This window comes from Aspergillus eucalypticola, assembly GCF_003184535.1.
Source record: "Aspergillus eucalypticola CBS 122712 chromosome Unknown BO83scaffold_18, whole genome shotgun sequence".
Classification (NCBI taxonomy): domain Eukaryota; kingdom Fungi; phylum Ascomycota; class Eurotiomycetes; order Eurotiales; family Aspergillaceae; genus Aspergillus; species Aspergillus eucalypticola.
In genome coordinates, this window is record NW_020290292.1 from 334,230 (window position 1) to 353,251 (window position 19,022).

Consider the following 19,022-nt stretch of genomic DNA (forward strand, 5'->3'; position numbering starts at 1 on the left):
ATAATTTCACCATGTCCAAACCCAGAGTCCTCCACATCGGCGACCCCATCAAATACAACCACGACATCTACGCCCGCTTCGCCTCACAATTCGAAATCATCCGCCCCAGCACCGAAGAACGCTCCCGGGATGCCTTCAAACAAGCCCTAAAAGAGCGCCGCTGGGGCGACTTCGACGCCATCTTCCGGCCGTTCTGGAACACCGGCGGCGAAATGGGTCGCTGGGACGAGGAACTGATCTCGTTGCTGCCCTCATCGGTTAAGATTGTTGCTTCAGCGGGTGCAGGCTACGATTGGGTGGATGTAGATGTGTTTGCTAGATATGGTAGTTCCCACCCATTCATCCATCCATCCATCGACTCCCTCCCTCCCTCCCTCCACCCTTTTCCTTTTTCTACCAAGAAGATATACTAATAAGAAAAATTTGTTAATGGTGTATAGGAATCCTCTACTGCAACGGCGCAGCGGCATCCTCCGAATCCGTCGCGGACATGGCCCTCCTCCTCATCCTGAGCGTATTCCGCAACCTCCGCTGGTCCCATTCCGCAGCGCACAGCATCAACTCGACACAATTCCTCGACGCACATACGAATTCACCCCTAACGGCACGGAACCCCAGCACGCAAGTCCTGGGCATCATCGGGCTGGGACAAATCGGGTATACAATTGCAAGGAAGGTGCACGCTGCGTTTGGGATGAAGATTCTCTACCATGATATTATCCGGAAGGAGCAGCGGGTTGAGGCAGAAGTCGGGGCAGAGTACGTGGGCAGTCTAGAGGAGATGTTGGGACGGGTGGATTGTGTGGTTGTGGCGACGCCGTTTGCGGGGAGGGTGTTGATGGATCGGGAGATGTTTGGGAAGATGAAGCAGGGGAGTCGGTTTGTGAATGTGGCTAGGGGTGGGTTGGTGGATGAGGAGGCGTTGGTGGAGGCGGTTGAGAGTGGGAGGTTGAGTGGGGTGGGTATGGATGTTCATGCTCATGAACCGTTTGTGCATCCGAGGTTGGCGGGCAATTCGAAGGTTATGATGATGAGTCATAATGCGGGGGGCACGGTGGATACGCATGTTGGGTTTGAGAGGTTGGCGATGGAGAATATTGAGGGGTTTTTGGTTAGGGGGAAGGCGTTGACGCCGGTTAATGCGCATTTGATTAGGGGGAGTAAGTTGTGATGGCCGGGGTTAGGGTTTGTATGGATGGGGATGGAATATATTATGTGTATCAAGTCTCGGGTACAGTAAGTAGTTTTTTTTAAGAAAAAAAAAGAAACCGGAATATTTTGAAGTATCAGACTTGGTGAAGGGTAAGCAAAAACACACAAAAGTCAGTTAAAGTAAAGTAAACTACCATGAAAATGTCTCCTCATAAAAATCCACCTTCTTGTTCCCTTGCTTCGCCCTCACTACCTGACGCACATCGTCGCCCATCTCGCCGGGTCCGCAAACACTCACAGCCATTGCGCCGACCTGGTGCGCCATCTCGACATCCAGAGTGTCCCGGAAGGATGGCCTGCCGGTGTTGATACTTATCGCCACTCCTGTCGGGGCGGAAATGGCCCATGGCGACTCCGGGGAGAAATCTTCGGGGCTACTGTCGCGAGTGCTGAGGTAGATCTGGATGGACAGGGCGAGCTCGGGGAATTCAAAGTATGATTCCTGTTTTGGCACGTTCGGCCCTTGCAGGGCTGGGTGGCTGAATAGGGATACCATCCAGGGCTGAATCCAGGACAAGTGGTCTAACAAGGGGGTAAGCTATGGGCTGCTTGAACAAAGTCCTGCTGGTCGACTCACCTAAGCTGCGGACGACCCAGACGAGGGTCACTCGTCGGACAGCGGTCGATCGGGATGCGAAACCGTTCACGATCTCGAGGAGGTAGGCGATTGGGTGCGTGATACCAATGCCGCCCGCGACCAGAAGCACCGATCCATATGAATCAAGCGACTCCAGGCCCCCTGTTCTTTGTCAGATACTGTCTGAGCTATGTTATGGGCAGGCTTACCGTATGGCCCTTCTGCAAGGGTGAACGCATTGAATGTCCGCTCGGGCGAGTTGCCCGCCTTTCGTACGAGCTTACTAGTGAGTCCATCGCGTCCTTTGACCAGAAAAGATACCGTCGTCTCCTGCGACCCTCCTACTGCACGATCGAGGGAGTCGTTGGAGGAGTTGGTGGCATCCTTATCAATCACACTTGTTCCGTCTTTCGATGTCCAGGCTACCGAGAATGGATGGGAAGTCCACAAACCCACTGATGGCATATACAGGTACGCATATTGGCCAGCTTTGAACCTCCATGGCCGTGCCATGGTAACATTCACGCGCGCCACATCGCCAGGGAGCATCTCCACGGTAGCCTTGGAGCACCGCGTGCCAATATTGCGCCAGATAACCCATGCCAGTCGGGTTGCTCTCTGCATACTATTAGCCATACTCGATGAAAATTTGACACACGTGGAATGGACTGTCTCTCATCCCTCTAAAGGGACATAATGCTTACATCGAAGCCCCAGAGGACCACTGTGACCAGCATGGCATATTGATGCGACATGCCTTCCAGGTGGTACCATAATCCCACGAATGCCATAATGGCCAAAGCGATATGGGAGTGAAGGAATGCTTCATAGAATGCATGTCTGACTGGCGACAAGGACTGGAATAGAATCGTTGTGAACGCAAAGATGGCCTACATTCATCGGATTTATCAGCGATCGGCCTCAAGCCTATTGCAACGATAAAACATACAACCAAGCCGCAGATGAAGAACTTCGTATTCCAGATGAGAAGTGTGGCCGCGGCCAAGCCGCCCTCTGTCGACCGTCAGTTTTTCTCTTCGCCCAGTCGCACAAGCATACTCACCTTCGAACACTTTCATCCTAACAGCAGCAATCAAATGGACAAGCGCTGAGAAGATGATGGTCCGTCCAACCCAACGGTGCATGAGATTGAAGCAATCGAACTTGATGCCCAGAAGAGGTACCAAAGGGTTATTGCGGCCTGCTGCCAAAACCAGCCCGGGCAGGTTCAACACCGCCATACTACCTGCCGAATATTGAAACTCGAAGATCACTTCGTCCCAATCTTTCCACCAGTCAACCATGACAAAGAAGAAGACAATGTTGATTGCTATGTAGACGGCTAGCAGAGCTGCTTCAAATCGCAGCGGAAGGATGCCCATATGGATGTTGTTACCGAGTTTCAAGTAGCGACTATGGCGTATGGAGAGGATTGGCGCATGGAATACATGCTTGTATAGGATGGTCGAGATGGTGCTCCTTCGTTTAAATCGACCCTGTTTATCGGTTCGTAGAATTTCGCGTAAACGCCGGCGATGGTAAAGTCGTATTAGCGTACGGCCAACAAACAGAACGAACAATGCTCCAGCGAGAATGAACATAGGCGTGGCCAACGCTACATTCATCGGTGGATGGTAGTCTATCTGTCGGGCCTCCCCGGGCTGTAGATGATCTACCCCCATGATGTCTTTGCCTTGAGGCTACCTGCGTCGGTGAAAAGTGTCGGGCTAGGTTCAGTGTTGAGATCTATGTCGGGTCAACGGAGGCGCAGGTTTCCAGAAAGTGGGAATGGAAGAAACCAAGTCACACCAACAGGGTATTCCCCAGCTACATATACGACAAGTCGGGCTACTATACATATGGTTCCGATCGTGGCGTCCCGAAGCGACTCCCGAGTATCTCTTCGATGCCGTCATGTAACCGGATCAGGGCTTCAGAGGCCATCTTGAATTGGGCCGGCAGATCTCCAGTGTGTCGTGCTCTCAGGATTTTGGCGCATCCAGACACTACACCTCAGCTTCCACATGTATCAGACGATTGCAACCTAGAAGAGTGGGGGCTGGAGGGTCCGCGGAAGCGTGCCTGGAAGTTGTCTATCTTAGTGGGAAACAGGCACAAGAGCTCCTCTAGCTAGCATGGCAAGCTTCGATCTCGAGTATAATGGCCAAGGAAAAGCGGGTCTTTCAAATTTGGCTCCCGTTAAGCTTTCTTCAGCGTGTGGCCAATAAATTGCTGGTCTGCCGTGCAATGGAATGGCATCGCCGGAAACGGAAAGAAGGTGGATGTAGCTGCAGCGTCCACAGATCCGAATAGTCTCCAACCATCGTCCTGTGGAGAGAAGATTGTTGCATTCGCCCGTCTTTCTAACTGGTTTACAAATACATGACTTGGTGGTGATGTAAGCTTCTGGCCTGGGTGGTGTTGGCTGCCCGCCGAAAATGAGAGGAGCTGAGCAGCTCAATTAATGCACTGAGTAGGGTATCCAGGAATACGTTACTCGCGCAACCAACAGGGAGTCTCTTGTCGAATGCATCTAAAACACATCTGCATGTTGAGTGGCTGGCCATGCTTGACAGAGACATGTTCAAAAATTCCATCCTTCCCATATGGACGCAGTCAATAGGACTGACGTCATGGACTGGCTGGATCCCCATGGAGAGCACGATTGACAAGGAGGGACGGGAATCTATGATCGCTTGAATGCCTGGGGAACCCGAGATAATGGTTGCATCCCGACCGATAACCATCAGGCATTGAAGCTCGACCTGGGCCGGTTGCAACGGCGCAAGCTTGGGACTGTCTCACTCACTCAGGGCTTCCGCCGAAAGTACCTGATTAGCTCATCACTGAGGCTTGTCGAGGCCCCGATCGACCATTCCAATGCCACCATATTTTCCACCATGCCATGAGAATTTTTGTTCTAGCCAGGTCAACTGTCACCTGCCATGAATTACATCCAACATCTGGCTCTCGACCACTTTCAGGCAACATGCGACGTAATGAGGTGAAGACGTGGCGCAGTGCAGTCGTGAAATGCATCTCTGGCATATCGGCACTGTCTTGTCTGAACCTTGACAGTGAAAGTTTTGCTAGCTTAATGCCCGCAAGCTTAATGTGCTTACAAGGCTGGATCAGGCACGGGACCAGGGGTGCACGCCGCGTGGTCGGGGGACTGTCAAAGTCTATTCCGCATGCTGAAAGTTTTGGCCGAAAGCAAAATTGATCCTGGTCGACCCTGAGACATAGCCAGGGGTAAGTAACGGGCCTGAGACATGGCCCAGGAGAAACCCGACAACATGAGACATCCGCTACAGGAACCGCGACGCAACTGAGACAGGCACCATCTCCAGTCATGGGTACGCATGCATACATGAATGATAACTGGAATCCAAATATGCACTTAAGGAAAGATTTCAGCCCCGGGGCCACCATTCGATACGATTATCGACAAAACATTATTAAGAATTACAGACAGATGAGGATGAAAGGTCTCAAACATCTATTTCCGTTCCATTCCGGAAGCTGAGGGAGGATAATTGAACAGACCAGTGTCACAATCCAGTAACGCCTTTGACCGAGCAACAAGAAATGGGGTAGGGCGCAAATCAACGGTTGCGCGGCCCCGTCACACACAACAGTAAATCAATCGCCTTTAAAGTAAAGCAAGGTGAAAAAAAAAATACACGTAAAAGGAAGACGATTCTGACTTAGTCATATCATTAATGGGAACGTAACCGTGATATCTTTGAAAGTTTGTATCCGGGTGGGGGAATTTGTCACGAGATTATGGAACTGCTGGGCTCCAGGCGGCAGTCACTGTCATCGAGACCAGAAGCACCAAAATCGAAGAATCTGTCTTTGTTTTCTTGTCTATTTTGATTCGTCTAAACGACGAGTGCTCATGACCTTCTTGGGTACTTTTTCTTCTTTTTGTCTTTCAGTTGTTTCGACTTGATCTTCTCCTCCTGAATGCAAGAGTAGTCGGTCACGTCGACTCCGGCATTATGGCATAATGAGGTGCATTCGGTTTCAATGACCTTGACAAGCTGAGAAGTGAAACCGTAAAAGGCAGGATTGTATGCATTCCGCGCCCAGTACATGAGTTCAGATGCCACACGACCCAAGTTCGGAATGGATTGCGGCAAAATCTCGGGCTTCTGCGACAGACGTGGCTTGTCATTCTCCTCTTCATCAGAGGAAAGCGAAGACGACGGGGTGGAACTGCGCGAGGCGGGAGAAGATGGCGAAGAGGACTCGGAGGACGACAGATAGTCGGTGTCAGAGGCTAGGACATGGAGCAGATGGTACACAGACGCGAACCCGAGAAGCGTCAGCTCCACCGGGTCAAGCGGCAACTGATTGAACCATGTGACAGCTCGTTGGATAGTGAAGGATGCCGGTAGAGAAGTGTCGCCTGTAGTCCTAGCCGTAAATATAGCCGCAATCATTGCACAGCGAACCGAGATCGCAATCTCTTCCCGCACGGACACAGGAAGAGATGAGTCAAGGAAGTTGGATGCTTGGTTCTGTTTGCTCTTCCCTTTATCTTTCGGCAACGAGGCGAGGACAGTTCCGATATTCGCAGCGCGGTCTTGCTCGAAGAATACTGCCTTCATCACCAACGCTCGAGTATGGGCGGCGGAAGGCTGAGGAGCGACGTCCAGGGCCAGTTTGATCTTCGCCTTGAATAGATCGCGACTCTTCTTTGCGTCAGGACCACCAGAGCTAGCTTCGAAGTATCTGAGCAGGGCCCGTTGCAAGAGATGGCTAGACCACCAAGCTGCGAGGGCATCCAGGGAAGATTGAATGGCAGGGTCTTCTTCCACCACATCCAGCAGAGCCTGGTCATCATCAGTGCCTTCTTGAGTGGGACGATTCCAAGTGAGGTTTGCCGCTCTTTGCACGATGCTGTCAATCATGACTTCGTCGCAGTCCAGTTGCAACAACGCGGCTAGGTGGCTAGGTAGGGCATCAGGATGATCTTTCGGCATAGCCTTGTGCATGGTCCGAGCGAGGTCCCATTGATACCTTGCCAATGAACGAGCGACATCATTGGACAAGTCGAAGCTCCAAGAGCCGCGGTCCCCAACTCTCCAAAGCAGGATACGGCAATGGAGAGCTTTGAGCATCATTCTCATTGGACTCCTAGGCAGGGTACCTGCCGCAAAGATGGTAAGGACTAGACGACTCTTGCTGATTTCAGCGTCGCCACCAGCCAATTGTGCGTCAATTGCAATATCCCAGGTCTTGACTCGTCCCTTTTCGTCTTCCTCGGTAACCCCAGTAATCGAAGAATACAGATTCCAACCCAGGAGACACCGCAGGACGTACTCAAAGCAGCGCGAGGTCACAACGTACCACTCGTGGAAAAAGCGGTGGCGCGGGACCCCGACTCGCTGTATGCTTGTCAGCCAGGCCTGACGTCGGAAATTCGACGATGTATCAGACGGTGACGAAGTCTTCAGCGAAGAGGACTGTTCACCAGGAGTCGCGTTGAAGAGGTAAACGAAGACAATGAAGGCACTGCCGACGACAAGGGTGGCGAGAATAAGAAAATGCGAGATGGCTCGTGCATGCCACGAGTACCAAAAGTTTCGAGCCATTACAAGCCAATATGCTGCGGTGGGGCTCTGAAGGCTAGCTTGCAGGTTTCCGAACAGGTTCATCGGCATTGCCAGCAGCCCCTTGGCGGTTGACTCCGTTTTCTTTTCGCTGCCCATACCCTCGACGATCATCAAACCAGCAAGGGCACCAAGCATGTACTTGTTGGGGTAATATGAGCGCCTGGTACGACCACCACATGGGGATGAGACATTGTTGTTGCTGCTGGGGTATTGGATGTATGATTGGGAAAACGCGTTATCTTTGGCAGTGGATTCCTCTCGCATGCGTTTGAAGGCATCGGGTACCTTCAGCAATCCTTCGGGGGGATATAGAGAGGTCGGCGAGTGGTCACTAGGACTATCCTCGACATGCGAGAACACACTGGGGGATGAGCTCGCGCCAGACTCTGTGGAAACGGTGTAGTTGCTGGGTGAGGAGACGGATGCTGCGGAGGTCAGTGACTGATCAACGGCCTTTTCCGCTTGACGAAGTCGGTTCTTCAAGGCCATGTTCTCATCCTCAAGTCGCTTGTTCCGGATCTCCAGGTGACGAATATACTCGGTGGCTTTTGAAAGGATAGAGGCCTTGTTCAACTTGTTGGCGGGAGTGACCCCTTCGTCGTCGTCATCCATTAGACTACCCGATGCATTCTTGGACGCTCGGAGACTAGGTACACTATCCCTCAACTCGGCAATCTTCTCATTGAGGTTGGCTCGATACCGTTTCTCGATGACGTTGTGCGCTCGCTTTTTGGCCGGCATCTTCTTACCGGTCGGGATCACTCCACTCACGGTTGATCCATCATCATCACTGCCCGACTTGCGTTTGCGAGCAGTTCCTTCCGAGGAAAGCGGGGAGCCCGACGTAGCGGAAAGCGCTGACTGGAGGTCGGTACCAATGGATCCGATCTTCGATTGGCACACGCCACCGTAATTCTGGTCGAGTAAGGAATCGAAAGGAATATTGGTACAGTCCAGGTTGATGTCGGGAGAGAATTCGGACTTCTGAAAGAGATCTGTGTGGCCAATTGACGCATTGGGTGAGGTGAAGGTCGTATCAAAAGGGGATTGGGAGACGTCCTTTGCCCCATCGGCGAAGCCCTTGTCGTCCCATCTCATCCACTGCGTCCAATCCTGGCTCGAATCTTCCGTTGTAGACTGGGCGAAGGCCGTAGAGTCGGCCTGTGAGTCTCTTCTGTCCGAGACCTGGAGAGGAGAGAACAGCTGAAAGTCGCTCCCCATGGTGGGCAGTGCCATTCCGTCCAGCGGCCAAGGCCGGGACCGCAATCGATAGCGTCAGTGCCCTGCGGCAGGTAGTACGGAGGTGGATTCCGGCTAGCGTTTAGTGATAGGTTAGTGACAAGGAGACGGACATGAGCAAGACAGCATTGATCGAACAAAGTAGTTGTAATGGTGACTGTTGTATGAAGAGGCAGGCATACCTGAGGGGAAAGAAAGGTCGAGAAGCGATGCGGCTAGTTGCGGGTTGAAGTCACCGGCGAGGGTATCACCCACCCCAACCAGACGCGCTAGCGAGACTAGATTTATGAACAGTGGAGTCTGACTCAGGGACAATCAGACGAGCAGTAATTGAGGGTAATTGTGGATAGGTGGATGATGGGAAACTGGGTTGGTTGCAATAATACAGCCTGGTTGATGATCTGTCCAGGCGATGCAGGTAGTAGGAAGAGAGAGAGAAGGTTTGAAGCTGACAGGATTGTGGTGGCTTCCGGAGACGACCGTGGCAGGGCAGGGCAGGCAAGGTACGTTTTAGATCTTATCGAACCGTTGGGCGGTTGAGGGCGCGGCCAGTGACTGGATCAGTGGCTCTCCGTCCCGGCGGAGCAGATTTTGACTTCTTGCTATGTATGCTAAAGAGGCTAAACCGAGAGAGGGGGGGGCGCGCAATGTACTTTGCAAAGATACCCCCTCAATGCTGTTCCACGACGGCAAATGATTCAAAGATGATGATGTAGCAGAGGGAGAAAGGGTCCGAGGGAGAGTAGGTGGCCAGCCAGTCCAAATCACAAGCGACCGAGATAGGAAAGGCGAGGCATGGGACTGTGGACAAGTGAATTGAACTGAACTGAACTCCATCTCCAATTGCGCTGCCTGAAGGCGAAGGCGGGCGGTGATCCTCGGCCAAGATTCGGTGGTGGGCGTCGTATGATCGCGGGTCACGGCGCTTCCGGCAAACCGAGCCAGTCCTGGAAAGTGGCACCAGATGGAGCTGATGTTTCGGTATTATTACCATCACGTGGGTGAAGCCGGTGCCTGCAATGAGTGCAATTCAGTCATAGGAGCTGATAAGTATGTATGGTACGTATGGTTAGATGGTGTATTAGTACCTTCCGCCTACATTTTCAGCCAATGATGTCGCGAAACTACTAAAAATAACATACCTCGGGGTCCCACTTACTCAACTCTCCATGTCCTCGGGTACAGTAAGATACTCTGCTCGTATCTATAGCGATGCAGCTGAATGCAAGAGGTGCATACAGCTACTATACCTCTGCATTCATTTCTAGTATCTCCTCCACCTGAGAGAATTAAGCTTAATTGTTAGCCTTTTACCATTTTGACTATGGTGACCTCATTACCTTCCTGTCTACGGGACCGCTTGTCTGCCTTAGTCGATGACTGTTTGTCAACTGTATATATACCAACACACGTTGCAGTGGTGGGTCTCTGCTTGGATGAATTGAATCTATCACTGAGAACCCATAAATGAGAGCATGCCCCGGAGGCTCCAAGACGAGGTTCGATGCTACAATTACAATTCTAAAATACATACTAACCACCATATTTGAGTTCTATCGCAATATGTCTCTAGTGACTCGATAGGCGTCTTCGAAGACACCTGAGATAAACCCCCGCCCGCCATCCGCAAAATCTGACCCACAGAGATGCACCTGTCCGTGTGGCCTCCTTATCGCATCATGATACTTTTGCAAGAATTCAGGTCCCCGAACCGGCGTGACGCCGCCAGCATATGAATCCTCGGACCAGAGATGGCCACATGCCGAGTCAACCTGTATGCCCGTGGGTCGAAGAGTCTCCATCAGACGGATGTTCTCCTCTGAGCGGTCCAGATTGTTCCCTGGATGGGCAAGCAAAGTGAGGAGGGTATGGTTGCCGTGCTTTCCATCTGCAAAGCCGCTTGTATAGGGCATATCGCCTCCCTCACAGGTGACATTGAAGCCGTTTCTAAGATCGGATGATGTGCATACCAGGAGCTTATCTGACTTTGCCGGGGTAACGCCGGTGGAGAAAACTTCCCTTTGGAGTGTAGATAGAGGGGGATCGAAGGTGATGGATGAGATCACGTTGATGGGGATTGTCGGGATGACGAATTTGGACACAAACTAATTTCCATCTTTCAGGGTGACAGTAACAGGATAATCGGGGAATTCTCCACCTGTCTGAGTGATCGATGTCACAGGAGAACCAAAGATCCGGGCTCTCTTGTAGTCATCAAGGATTGCGCGCGCGAAGGCCGTGGTGCCTCGTGCAATCTTGTATTTCATGATGGCTATATCCATCATGGCAGGATCAAAGTTGCATAATGCATGGGTATGAAGCACTTCGGCAAAGGAAACCTTTTCCGGCGAGACGCCATAGAAAGAAGCGGTATGCGCGCTAAGCATTGACCTTTCCTCCTGGCTGCAACTATCGAGCTGCGCAATACGATCCGCTAGGCTGAGTTTATCCAGTTCGAGGTAGTCCGGATTCTATTCGACACTCGAAGCTGTACTTAACGGAAATCGGATTACACTGCGCCCGCCTTGCCCATCAACATCAAAGAACTTCTCCATCAGTCCTTCTAGTCGTTCCATCATGACTTGTCCTTCAGCAGAATTCTGCACTCTAGCAGGGTGAGACCGCGATTCCTTGACCACGAACTCACCGTTCTCAGGAAACGCTACAGTTTCCTGAAAATTAGCGAGGTCATATCGTTGCAGCTCGCTAAATACATGTGGTTGTTGCCAGTGCACCCATGTGCCACCAAGCTCCACCTTGGTATCGTCTCCCGCCTCTGCAGTCCAACAACGACCGCCAATGCGATCTCGAGCTTCAACGAGGAGCACGCTTTTGCCTCTAAAAGCAAAGTCACAGGGCAGCAGTAAGACCGGCAAATCCCGCACCGATAACAATCACATCATATCTAGGAGAGAGGCCTGACGGTGGGGTGGATGGGACAACAGCCGCAGTGGTTAATCCTTCACTGTATGCTTAGCCGAGTAATTACAACGACTCTGTCGAGTTAAGATACTACCTACCATACTGAAAGTCACCTTTTGCAGTCCAGGTGAATCCTTCTTGTGATTTTTGCATTTTGACTGAAGTGAATGATATTAATTGTGGGCGAAGTGCCAACAGCAGGTGAGTTGACTTTATTCAAAGTAAAAGGATGACATCGGTCTCCGCGGCTTCCGTTATCTCTGAACTTTCCCCACTTCCATCAGTGGAGAAGGATGATTGATGATTGATCTCTGATACCAGTACTGGTAGTTATCAGATCATAACAGTATGGCTATTGTGGCCTTTCTAAGGGCATAGATGCTGTCGGGGTCTTTCGATAGCCTCACCCTATAATGATCAGGGTCTTGCCCTTGTACAGAAGAGATTCGGACCAAAGTTGTACCGCTGCACATTGCCTGACAGAGTAAATCATGCGAACTGCAGCATCTCCGTCAACGATGATCCGGAATGGCCTTGCTGGAGCCACTGAGTGTCGCATTCACCGCAGTGGCTCGTTCGGGGGTCAAGATTGGAGATCCGGTGTTGATTTGTGGCGCAGGGTTGATTGGGTTGGTGGTGCTGCAATGCTGCCGCGCTGCCGGGGCTTATCCCATTGTGATTAGCGATGTCAGCCCGGCGCGTCTGCAGTTTGCACAACAATACGTGCCTGCTGCTCAAACACTGCAGGTTCGGCCGGAGGAGACGGACAAGGAATTTGCAGCTCGGGTGGTGCAGCTGATAGGTGGGGAGGATCGCGAGCCCGTGGTCACCCTAGAATGCACGGGAGTCGAAAGTTGCATCGCTCATGCTATTCAGAGTGTCAAGTTTGGGGGCAAGCTGTTTGTGGTTGGCTTGGGCAAGGATAAGCTTGAGTTTCCATTCATGCGACTGAGCGAGCGCGAGATCGACCTGCAGTTCCAGCAGCGCTATGTCAACATGTGGCCCCGCGCCATCCGGGTGATGTCCAGCGGAATGATTGATTTGGATGCGATGGTCACGCATGTCTATGCCTTTGAAGACGCTTCCAAGGTGTTTCAGACGGCGTCGGATCCGAGTAGTGGCTCAATCAAGGTGCTGATTGAGGGGCCAAGATGCTCAATGGCGGAGCTTGGACAGCTGAAGTCATGAATGCCATAAGGGATAGCAGAACAGAACATGCATTTTCTACATAACATGATAAATATCCTACTCTCTGCCAGTGAAATGATTGGTTCCAGCACGGAATGGCTCATGACATGGAGTGATTCTGCTGATTACGAGGAGTCAAGAGTGGATAAGTTAGTGTGAAGAAGATATTTCCGTTAGCATAAAAGCTAAGCTCGAACGAAGAAGAAATGTGGAGTCATGATAATAATATCGAAGACGGTAGAATGTAGATTGGTGTTTTTGTTGCTAACGGTGACTCGGACTCCGTCGGCTTTGCCAGCGATCGGCAGGTCACGCGTCTGCTCAACTTGGTACTTATCTCCCCAGTCACCTAAGCATTGTTACTCCACACTTCTCTCTTTTCCGATAAGAGATAGCAAGCTTTCTTGATAAAAGGGTGAAGAGCATGCTCTGAATATTACCACTTTGAGAGTTTCCTTCCCCATCTTTGATCTCTGCTGTCCGACATGTACACTCTCTGGGCTGCTGCCTTGGTGGCTGCTTTGCCCGTCTCCAGGGCCCAGTTTGTGTCTCCACCCACGGATCTCATTCCCACCAAGGGTTATCTCGACATCCCCGTCCGCTATAAACAGGTCCCCACCGGCATTTGCGAGACCGATCCCAGCGTCAAGAGTTTTTCTGGTTATCTCGATGTCGCCGAGCACGAGCACATCTTCTTCTGGTTCTTCGAGGCGCGCAATCAAGATCCTACCGAGGCTCCCTTGACCGTCTGGATCAATGGAGGCATGTCTCACCCCGGTCATCATTTCGTCCCAATTGCTAACTATTCCTAGGTCCTGGTTCCTCCTCTATGATCGGGTTGTTCCAAGAGAACGGCCCCTGCGGCATTGATGCCAATGGCTCCGTCTACAACAACCCGTACTCTTGGAACAACGCCAGCAACATGCTCTACATTGACCAGCCCGTGCAGACTGGCTTCTCCTACAGCATTCCGGTCCCCGGCTACGTGGATTCCTCTACGGACAATGTCATTGCCCTGCCCTCCCCTGTCTGCCCCGACTATGCAGCAGACATGTCCTGTGGCACCTACGCCTACCCGAACGTGAGCCTTACGGCCAACTCCACCGACAACGCTGCCCCCAACTTCTACCGCGCCCTGCAGGGTTTCATGGGCGCATTTCCCCAGTACTCGCGCGAGACCTTCCACTTCACCACGGAAAGTTATGGCGGCCACTACGGACCCGTCTTCAACGAGTACATCGAGGAGCAGAATGCTCATCTCCAGCCGGGAGCCAAGAAGATCCAACTGGGCAGTGTGATGATCGGCAATGGCTGGTATGATCCGATCATTCAATACCAAGCCTACTACAATTTTACGGTACACTACCCGATATTGATCCGTGGTCTCTACTGCTTCGACGCTAATCTATCTACAGGTATATCCGGGTAACACCTACGACTACCTGCCATTCAACAAGTCCATCAGCTCGCTGATGTACAACAACCTCTACGGCCCCGGAAACTGCCTCGACCAGCTTTACGACTGCGCCGCCCGAGGCATTGACGAGGTCTGCAGCACTGCCGACGACTTTTGCGCCAACGAGGTCGAGGAGATCTACGACATCTACTCCGGTCGGGATGAGTACGATTTCCGCGAACTCACCCCGGACCCGTTCCCTTACGAGTTCTACGTCGACTACTTGAACAAGGCGTCCGTGCAGGCCGCCATCGGTGCATACATCAACTACACAGAGAGCAACAACGCTGTCGGACTCGCCTTTTCGTCCACCGGTGACGACGGGCGACTCATGAATACCATCCAGGATGTGGGCAAGCTGCTCAAGCAGGGCGTCACGGTAGTCATGTATGCCGGGGATGCCGACTTCAACTGCAACTGGCTGGGCGGGGAAGCCGTGTCACTGCAGGTCAAGGCTGCCAACTTCAGCAGTGCGGGTTACACCAACATTGTCACCTCGGATGGAGTGACGCACGGCCAGGTGCGCCAGGCAGGGCAGTTTGCTTTTGTGCGGGTGTATGAGAGTGGCCATGAAGTTCCCTTCTACCAGCCCTTGCTTGCGCTGGAGATGTTTGAGCGCGTCATTGGCGGCAAGGATGTGGCAACAGGGAAGATTCCCGTGACGCCGAGTCTGCAGACGGTGGGCACACTCAAGAGTACCTACCGCGAGGGCAACAGCACGATTCAGTGGGAGGTGCTGGACTCACTGGCGACGTACAACACGACCACTAATGCTCCGAACCCAGTGAGCCGGAAGCTGAAGCGGATGGGACCGGCTTTGAGGTTTCAGATGTAGATCTGAAGTACTTGCAACTGTGCGTTGAAGTCCATTGTTCAGCGCGATTTAACGATCATGTCTAGCTGTGCCGCCAAAGCGGAAGCTACAGATATTAACGCTTTTCTTTCGATGCAAACATCTTACGAGCCATGAATGCTATTTATGATCAGGCCATCTACTGCCGGTGAATTACTGTAGTGACGGAGAGTTTCTGTTCAATCGCAACCATAAGGAATCAACTGTAAAGAACACAACATGACTCGCTGGTGACAAACCGGGTGAAAATATTGTGAGGAGCAAAGTTAGAAATCTCTCAAGCCATGGGTCCCATCTCAAGCTTCTTCCGAGCCATAGGTCTTAGCTGAATGAACAAGGTAGAAATTCAGGGGTAGAACCAGACAAAATTGGGTCTGGCGGGGGTTTGGTGGGGACCCGATCAAAGTTGCATTAGTTTGAGGCATGATCGGCGCGCAACGAACAGGCAGTGGAGGCCGAGATCGCTGTTTTGACTCAACATTGCACCCAAACCAAGGAAGTTCGTATCCATCGATCAATAGTGCATCTCATCTGGCAAGGCATGGAATCTTCACCCCACTCCAGGCCGGCACCTCCCGGCACAACAAAAGGAGCATGGCAGCCTTGATTTTCTCCGTCGAACTGTTAGTCGATTGATTCCCCTGTTCAAGACCAGTCTCTCCCAATATGGGCAACACAACCAGTATAGCAGGGCGTGATTGCCTGATATCTGCTCTCGGAGGCGATTCAGCCCTTGCGGTTTTCCCAAACCAGCTTCTTTGGACCGCCGATGTCCACGAATACAACCTCAATCTCCCGGTTACTCCGGCCGCCATCACGTACCCGGAGACAGCAGAACAAATCGCCGGCATAGTCAAGTGCGCCTCAGACTATGACTACAAAGTGCAGGCACGCAGTGGAGGCCACAGCTTTGGGAACTATGGTAGCATACCCTCAGCCAAATAGCCCCCTAGGCCATCTCCCACTAACAAATACTCGACACAGGCCTCGGCGGAACAGACGGAGCGGTAGTAGTCGACATGAAACACTTCAACCAATTCTCCATGGACGACCAGACATACGAAGCAGTCATCGGACCGGGCACGACCCTCAACGACGTTGACATCGAACTTTACAACAACGGGAAACGAGCCATGGCGCACGGCGTTTGCCCAACCATCAAAACAGGCGGACATTTCACCATCGGAGGACTCGGCCCTACCGCACGCCAATGGGGTCTTGCCCTGGACCATGTCGAGGAAGTTGAAGTGGTGCTGGCCAACTCGAGCATCGTCCGGGCCTCGAATACCCAGAACCAGGACGTATTCTTCGCTGTCAAAGGCGCCGCAGCCGACTTTGGCATCGTGACCGAGTTCAAAGTCCGCACTGAGCCGGCCCCAGGTCTCGCGGTCCAGTACTCGTATACCTTCAACTTGGGCAGCACTGCCGAGAAAGCCCAATTCGTCAAGGACTGGCAGTCGTTCATCTCGGCGAAGAACCTCACCCGTCAGTTCTACAACAACATGGTCATTTTCGACGGGGACATTATTCTCGAGGGATTGTTCTTCGGGTCCAAGGAACAGTACGACGCCTTAGGACTAGAAGACCACTTCGCACCTAAGAACCCAGGCAACATCCTCGTTCTGACCGACTGGCTCGGCATGGTCGGACACGCGCTGGAAGATACCATCCTCAAGCTGGTCGGCAACACCCCGACATGGTTCTACGCCAAGTCCCTAGGATTCAGACAAGACACGTTGATTCCATCTGCCGGAATCGACGAATTCTTCGAATACATCGCCAACCACACCACCGGCACGCCAGTCTGGCTCGTCACTCTCAGTCTGGAAGGTGGAGCCATCAACGACGTCGCTGAAGACGCAACCGCGTACGCGCATAGAGACGTGCTCTTCTGGGTCCAGCTCTTCATGGTCAATCCCCTAGGCCCTATATCCGAGACGACGTACGAGTTCACCGATGGACTGTATGATGTGCTAGCGCGCGCGGTGCCAGAGAGCGTGGGACACGCGTATCTGGGCTGTCCGGACCCGAGGATGGAGGATGCGCCGCAGAAGTATTGGCGAACGAATCTGCCCCGGTTACAGGAGTTGAAGGAGGAGTTGGATCCTAAGAATACGTTTCATCATCCGCAGGGGGTTATTCCTGCTTAATACCTTTGGACATAAATGTATATACCCAAAATAATAATCGGAATCATGTGCCATGCACAGTAAATATCTCACTACATAAGACTGCACATTCCCCCCCTTTCCCCATCATACCCCATTACTATGACCCCCCATGATCCCCATGAAACCCATTCGGATGAAAGTCCGGATGTCCGGGAATCCTCCCCGTAGCCTTATACTCCTCTTCGGGGAACGAAGGGCCCAGCGTTGGATGAATCAGGGTAGATTCATCGAAGATATCGAATCGATGTTCCTCGGCCCATTTATCCACCTTATCCCAGTTAGCGCATTCGTGCTCGACGACAAAGTTGGGTTTCGGGGCGCGATCTGTGGGATCCCATGTGAAGGTTAGGAGAGAGACGTCGGCTTTGCACATGATGTTTTGGCGGAGGTTGTCGATGCAGTGTTCTTTTGTCCAGCTGTATTAGTTACAATATCAATTAAGGGTTTGAAATCGGAAGGAGGGGGAGGAGATGTACCGATGTGAAGCGGGGTAGTGGGTTTCCCGATGTGGTAGTAGCTGTGGTAGACTACTTGGCGGAGAAATTTCTGGTAGTTATTATTATTATTATCAGCTGTGCTATGTATAGAATGAATGAAAGTGGTAGGGAAGGGGTCTTACCAGGCAGTGCAGCTGGTGATATACATCTATTACTGTCAGGGCGGCCATCTATGGATTAGAGCTACGCATGTGGGGGGGTTTTTTGACATACCCGGAATGGCATAATCCCCCCCCTTCTCATCGTTTATCGGGACGGACGTGCGATTTATCTTCTCCAGGTCTTCAGCAGCAACTCGGATATTGGAGTTGATGAATAGCTGGTGCCATGTGTGGTCTACTTCTTCAGACGGAGCACCCTTGAATGGATTCTCGCTTTCAATTGAGGCGTTGATGGTTTTGCGCTCGAGTTCTATGGCTTCCCATAATGGGGCTAGTGTGCTTTCTGTTTAGTGGATTTCTAGTTGGGGTTGAGATTGGTGGGAGAGATGGGGCTTACATGCGATAAGATGCGCAGGTTTACTGTCTTGATGGTTGATGTTGCTTATGGATCGGTACGTTGCTGCTAGAAATGCTGCGCCGTAGATCAGGGCTAGGATGAGGTGGAAGCATAGACTGCTCCATCGAATGGGGGATTGGCGTTGATGGTTCATGTAATGGTGGCCTTCGGCGAAGTGGTCTTTGAAGGACTCATCGCGATAGTCTTCTGAACTGTCTGATAATGGCAGTCTCTCGGAGGAGGAGGAGGTGCTGTCGGTTCTGTCTCTTCTGAGAGCCATGTACATTGTGCTGAGCCTTGCCAGGGACATTTTTCTTTAGGGGGAGGGAGTGGAAGGGTTGCTGGGGGCATAGATAGAAATGAGGACGTGGGGAATGGAGTGATCATCTACAAAAGGGGAAGTCGGGATAATTTCAAGTCGATATGTTGGTGAAGAACCCATAATTGCCTGTTTCCATAGATAGAGTAATGATGAAACATAGCTATCACGACTGATTTCCCCGCAGGATCATGATGTAGGCATGGGGCGAGCGGGGAGCTTGTACTACTCGAATCGCTGCTGCGAGTCTGAGGGCACACCGTTCAGAACATATGGAGCTTCATGTATGGTCGGCTACCCCGCGCGAGGAATCTTTCTGCACCTGCTTAGATGATGTGCAGATATTCCCTAGATGCTTAGACTAACGACATGTCAGTTGTCATGGGGTGAAGCTTCACCATGTAGTCGAGGATGCATGTATCCCCGCTAAACTATCGATGTCAAGCAGCACAGTGTCACATAGCTA

General features: G+C 51.9%; 8 protein-coding genes across 8 annotated transcripts; 4 read left to right on the top strand and 4 right to left on the bottom strand.

Annotated features, from left to right (window-relative positions):
• Positions 1-11: 11 nt before the first annotated feature.
• On the top strand, positions 12-1,171 carry BO83DRAFT_400242 (D-mandelate dehydrogenase-like dehydrogenase; the record flags this gene model as incomplete). The annotated part of the gene is made up of 2 exons (XM_025533384.1): positions 12-324; positions 441-1,171. The coding sequence occupies 2 exons, from the start codon at positions 12-14 to the stop codon at positions 1,169-1,171; spliced, it is 1,044 nt and encodes a 347-aa protein (XP_025386414.1).
• A 60-nt stretch (positions 1,172-1,231) lies between these two features.
• On the bottom strand, positions 1,232-3,769 carry BO83DRAFT_364237 (ferric reductase family protein). The gene is made up of 6 exons (XM_025529605.1): positions 2,853-3,769; positions 2,739-2,803; positions 2,494-2,679; positions 1,999-2,407; positions 1,790-1,951; positions 1,232-1,734 (listed from the first exon to the last, which is right to left on the bottom strand). Exons 1-6 carry the CDS (start codon positions 3,469-3,471, stop codon positions 1,343-1,345), a joined length of 1,833 nt encoding a protein of 610 aa, XP_025386415.1. The 5' UTR covers positions 3,472-3,769; the 3' UTR covers positions 1,232-1,342.
• Positions 3,770-5,688: 1,919 nt separating this feature from the next.
• BO83DRAFT_428664 (basic helix-loop-helix domain-containing protein) lies at positions 5,689-8,634 on the bottom strand (the record flags this gene model as incomplete). The annotated part of the gene is made up of 1 exon (XM_025535416.1): positions 5,689-8,634. One exon carries the CDS (start codon positions 8,632-8,634, stop codon positions 5,689-5,691), a length of 2,946 nt encoding a protein of 981 aa, XP_025386416.1.
• Positions 8,635-10,205: 1,571 nt separating this feature from the next.
• BO83DRAFT_438770 (flavin monoamine oxidase family protein) lies at positions 10,206-11,858 on the bottom strand (the record flags this gene model as incomplete). Its single annotated transcript, XM_025536120.1, has 4 exons — positions 11,678-11,858; positions 11,190-11,490; positions 10,833-11,123; positions 10,206-10,757 (listed from the first exon to the last, which is right to left on the bottom strand). Exons 1-4 carry the CDS (start codon positions 11,725-11,727, stop codon positions 10,206-10,208), a joined length of 1,194 nt encoding a protein of 397 aa, XP_025386417.1. The 5' UTR covers positions 11,728-11,858.
• A 247-nt stretch (positions 11,859-12,105) lies between these two features.
• BO83DRAFT_275547 (NAD(P)-binding protein) lies at positions 12,106-12,714 on the top strand (the record flags this gene model as incomplete). Its single annotated transcript, XM_025527072.1, has 1 exon — positions 12,106-12,714. A coding segment is annotated over one exon (609 nt), but the record flags the coding sequence as incomplete, so codon positions are not given.
• A 429-nt stretch (positions 12,715-13,143) lies between these two features.
• Positions 13,144-15,364, top strand: BO83DRAFT_341303 (serine carboxypeptidase). Its single transcript, XM_025528617.1, has 3 exons — positions 13,144-13,524; positions 13,575-14,119; positions 14,178-15,364. The coding sequence occupies exons 1-3, from the start codon at positions 13,248-13,250 to the stop codon at positions 15,051-15,053; spliced, it is 1,698 nt and encodes a 565-aa protein (XP_025386419.1). The 5' UTR covers positions 13,144-13,247; the 3' UTR covers positions 15,054-15,364.
• A 373-nt stretch (positions 15,365-15,737) lies between these two features.
• Positions 15,738-17,221, top strand: BO83DRAFT_438773 (FAD-binding oxidoreductase; the record flags this gene model as incomplete). Its single annotated transcript, XM_025536121.1, has 2 exons — positions 15,738-15,993; positions 16,056-17,221. The coding sequence occupies 2 exons, from the start codon at positions 15,738-15,740 to the stop codon at positions 17,219-17,221; spliced, it is 1,422 nt and encodes a 473-aa protein (XP_025386420.1).
• A 118-nt stretch (positions 17,222-17,339) lies between these two features.
• BO83DRAFT_438774 (oxidase ustYa family protein) lies at positions 17,340-18,547 on the bottom strand (the record flags this gene model as incomplete). The annotated part of the gene is made up of 3 exons (XM_025536122.1): positions 17,340-17,647; positions 17,953-18,171; positions 18,238-18,547. The coding sequence occupies 3 exons, from the start codon at positions 18,545-18,547 to the stop codon at positions 17,340-17,342; spliced, it is 837 nt and encodes a 278-aa protein (XP_025386421.1).
• Positions 18,548-19,022: the final 475 nt, after the last annotated feature.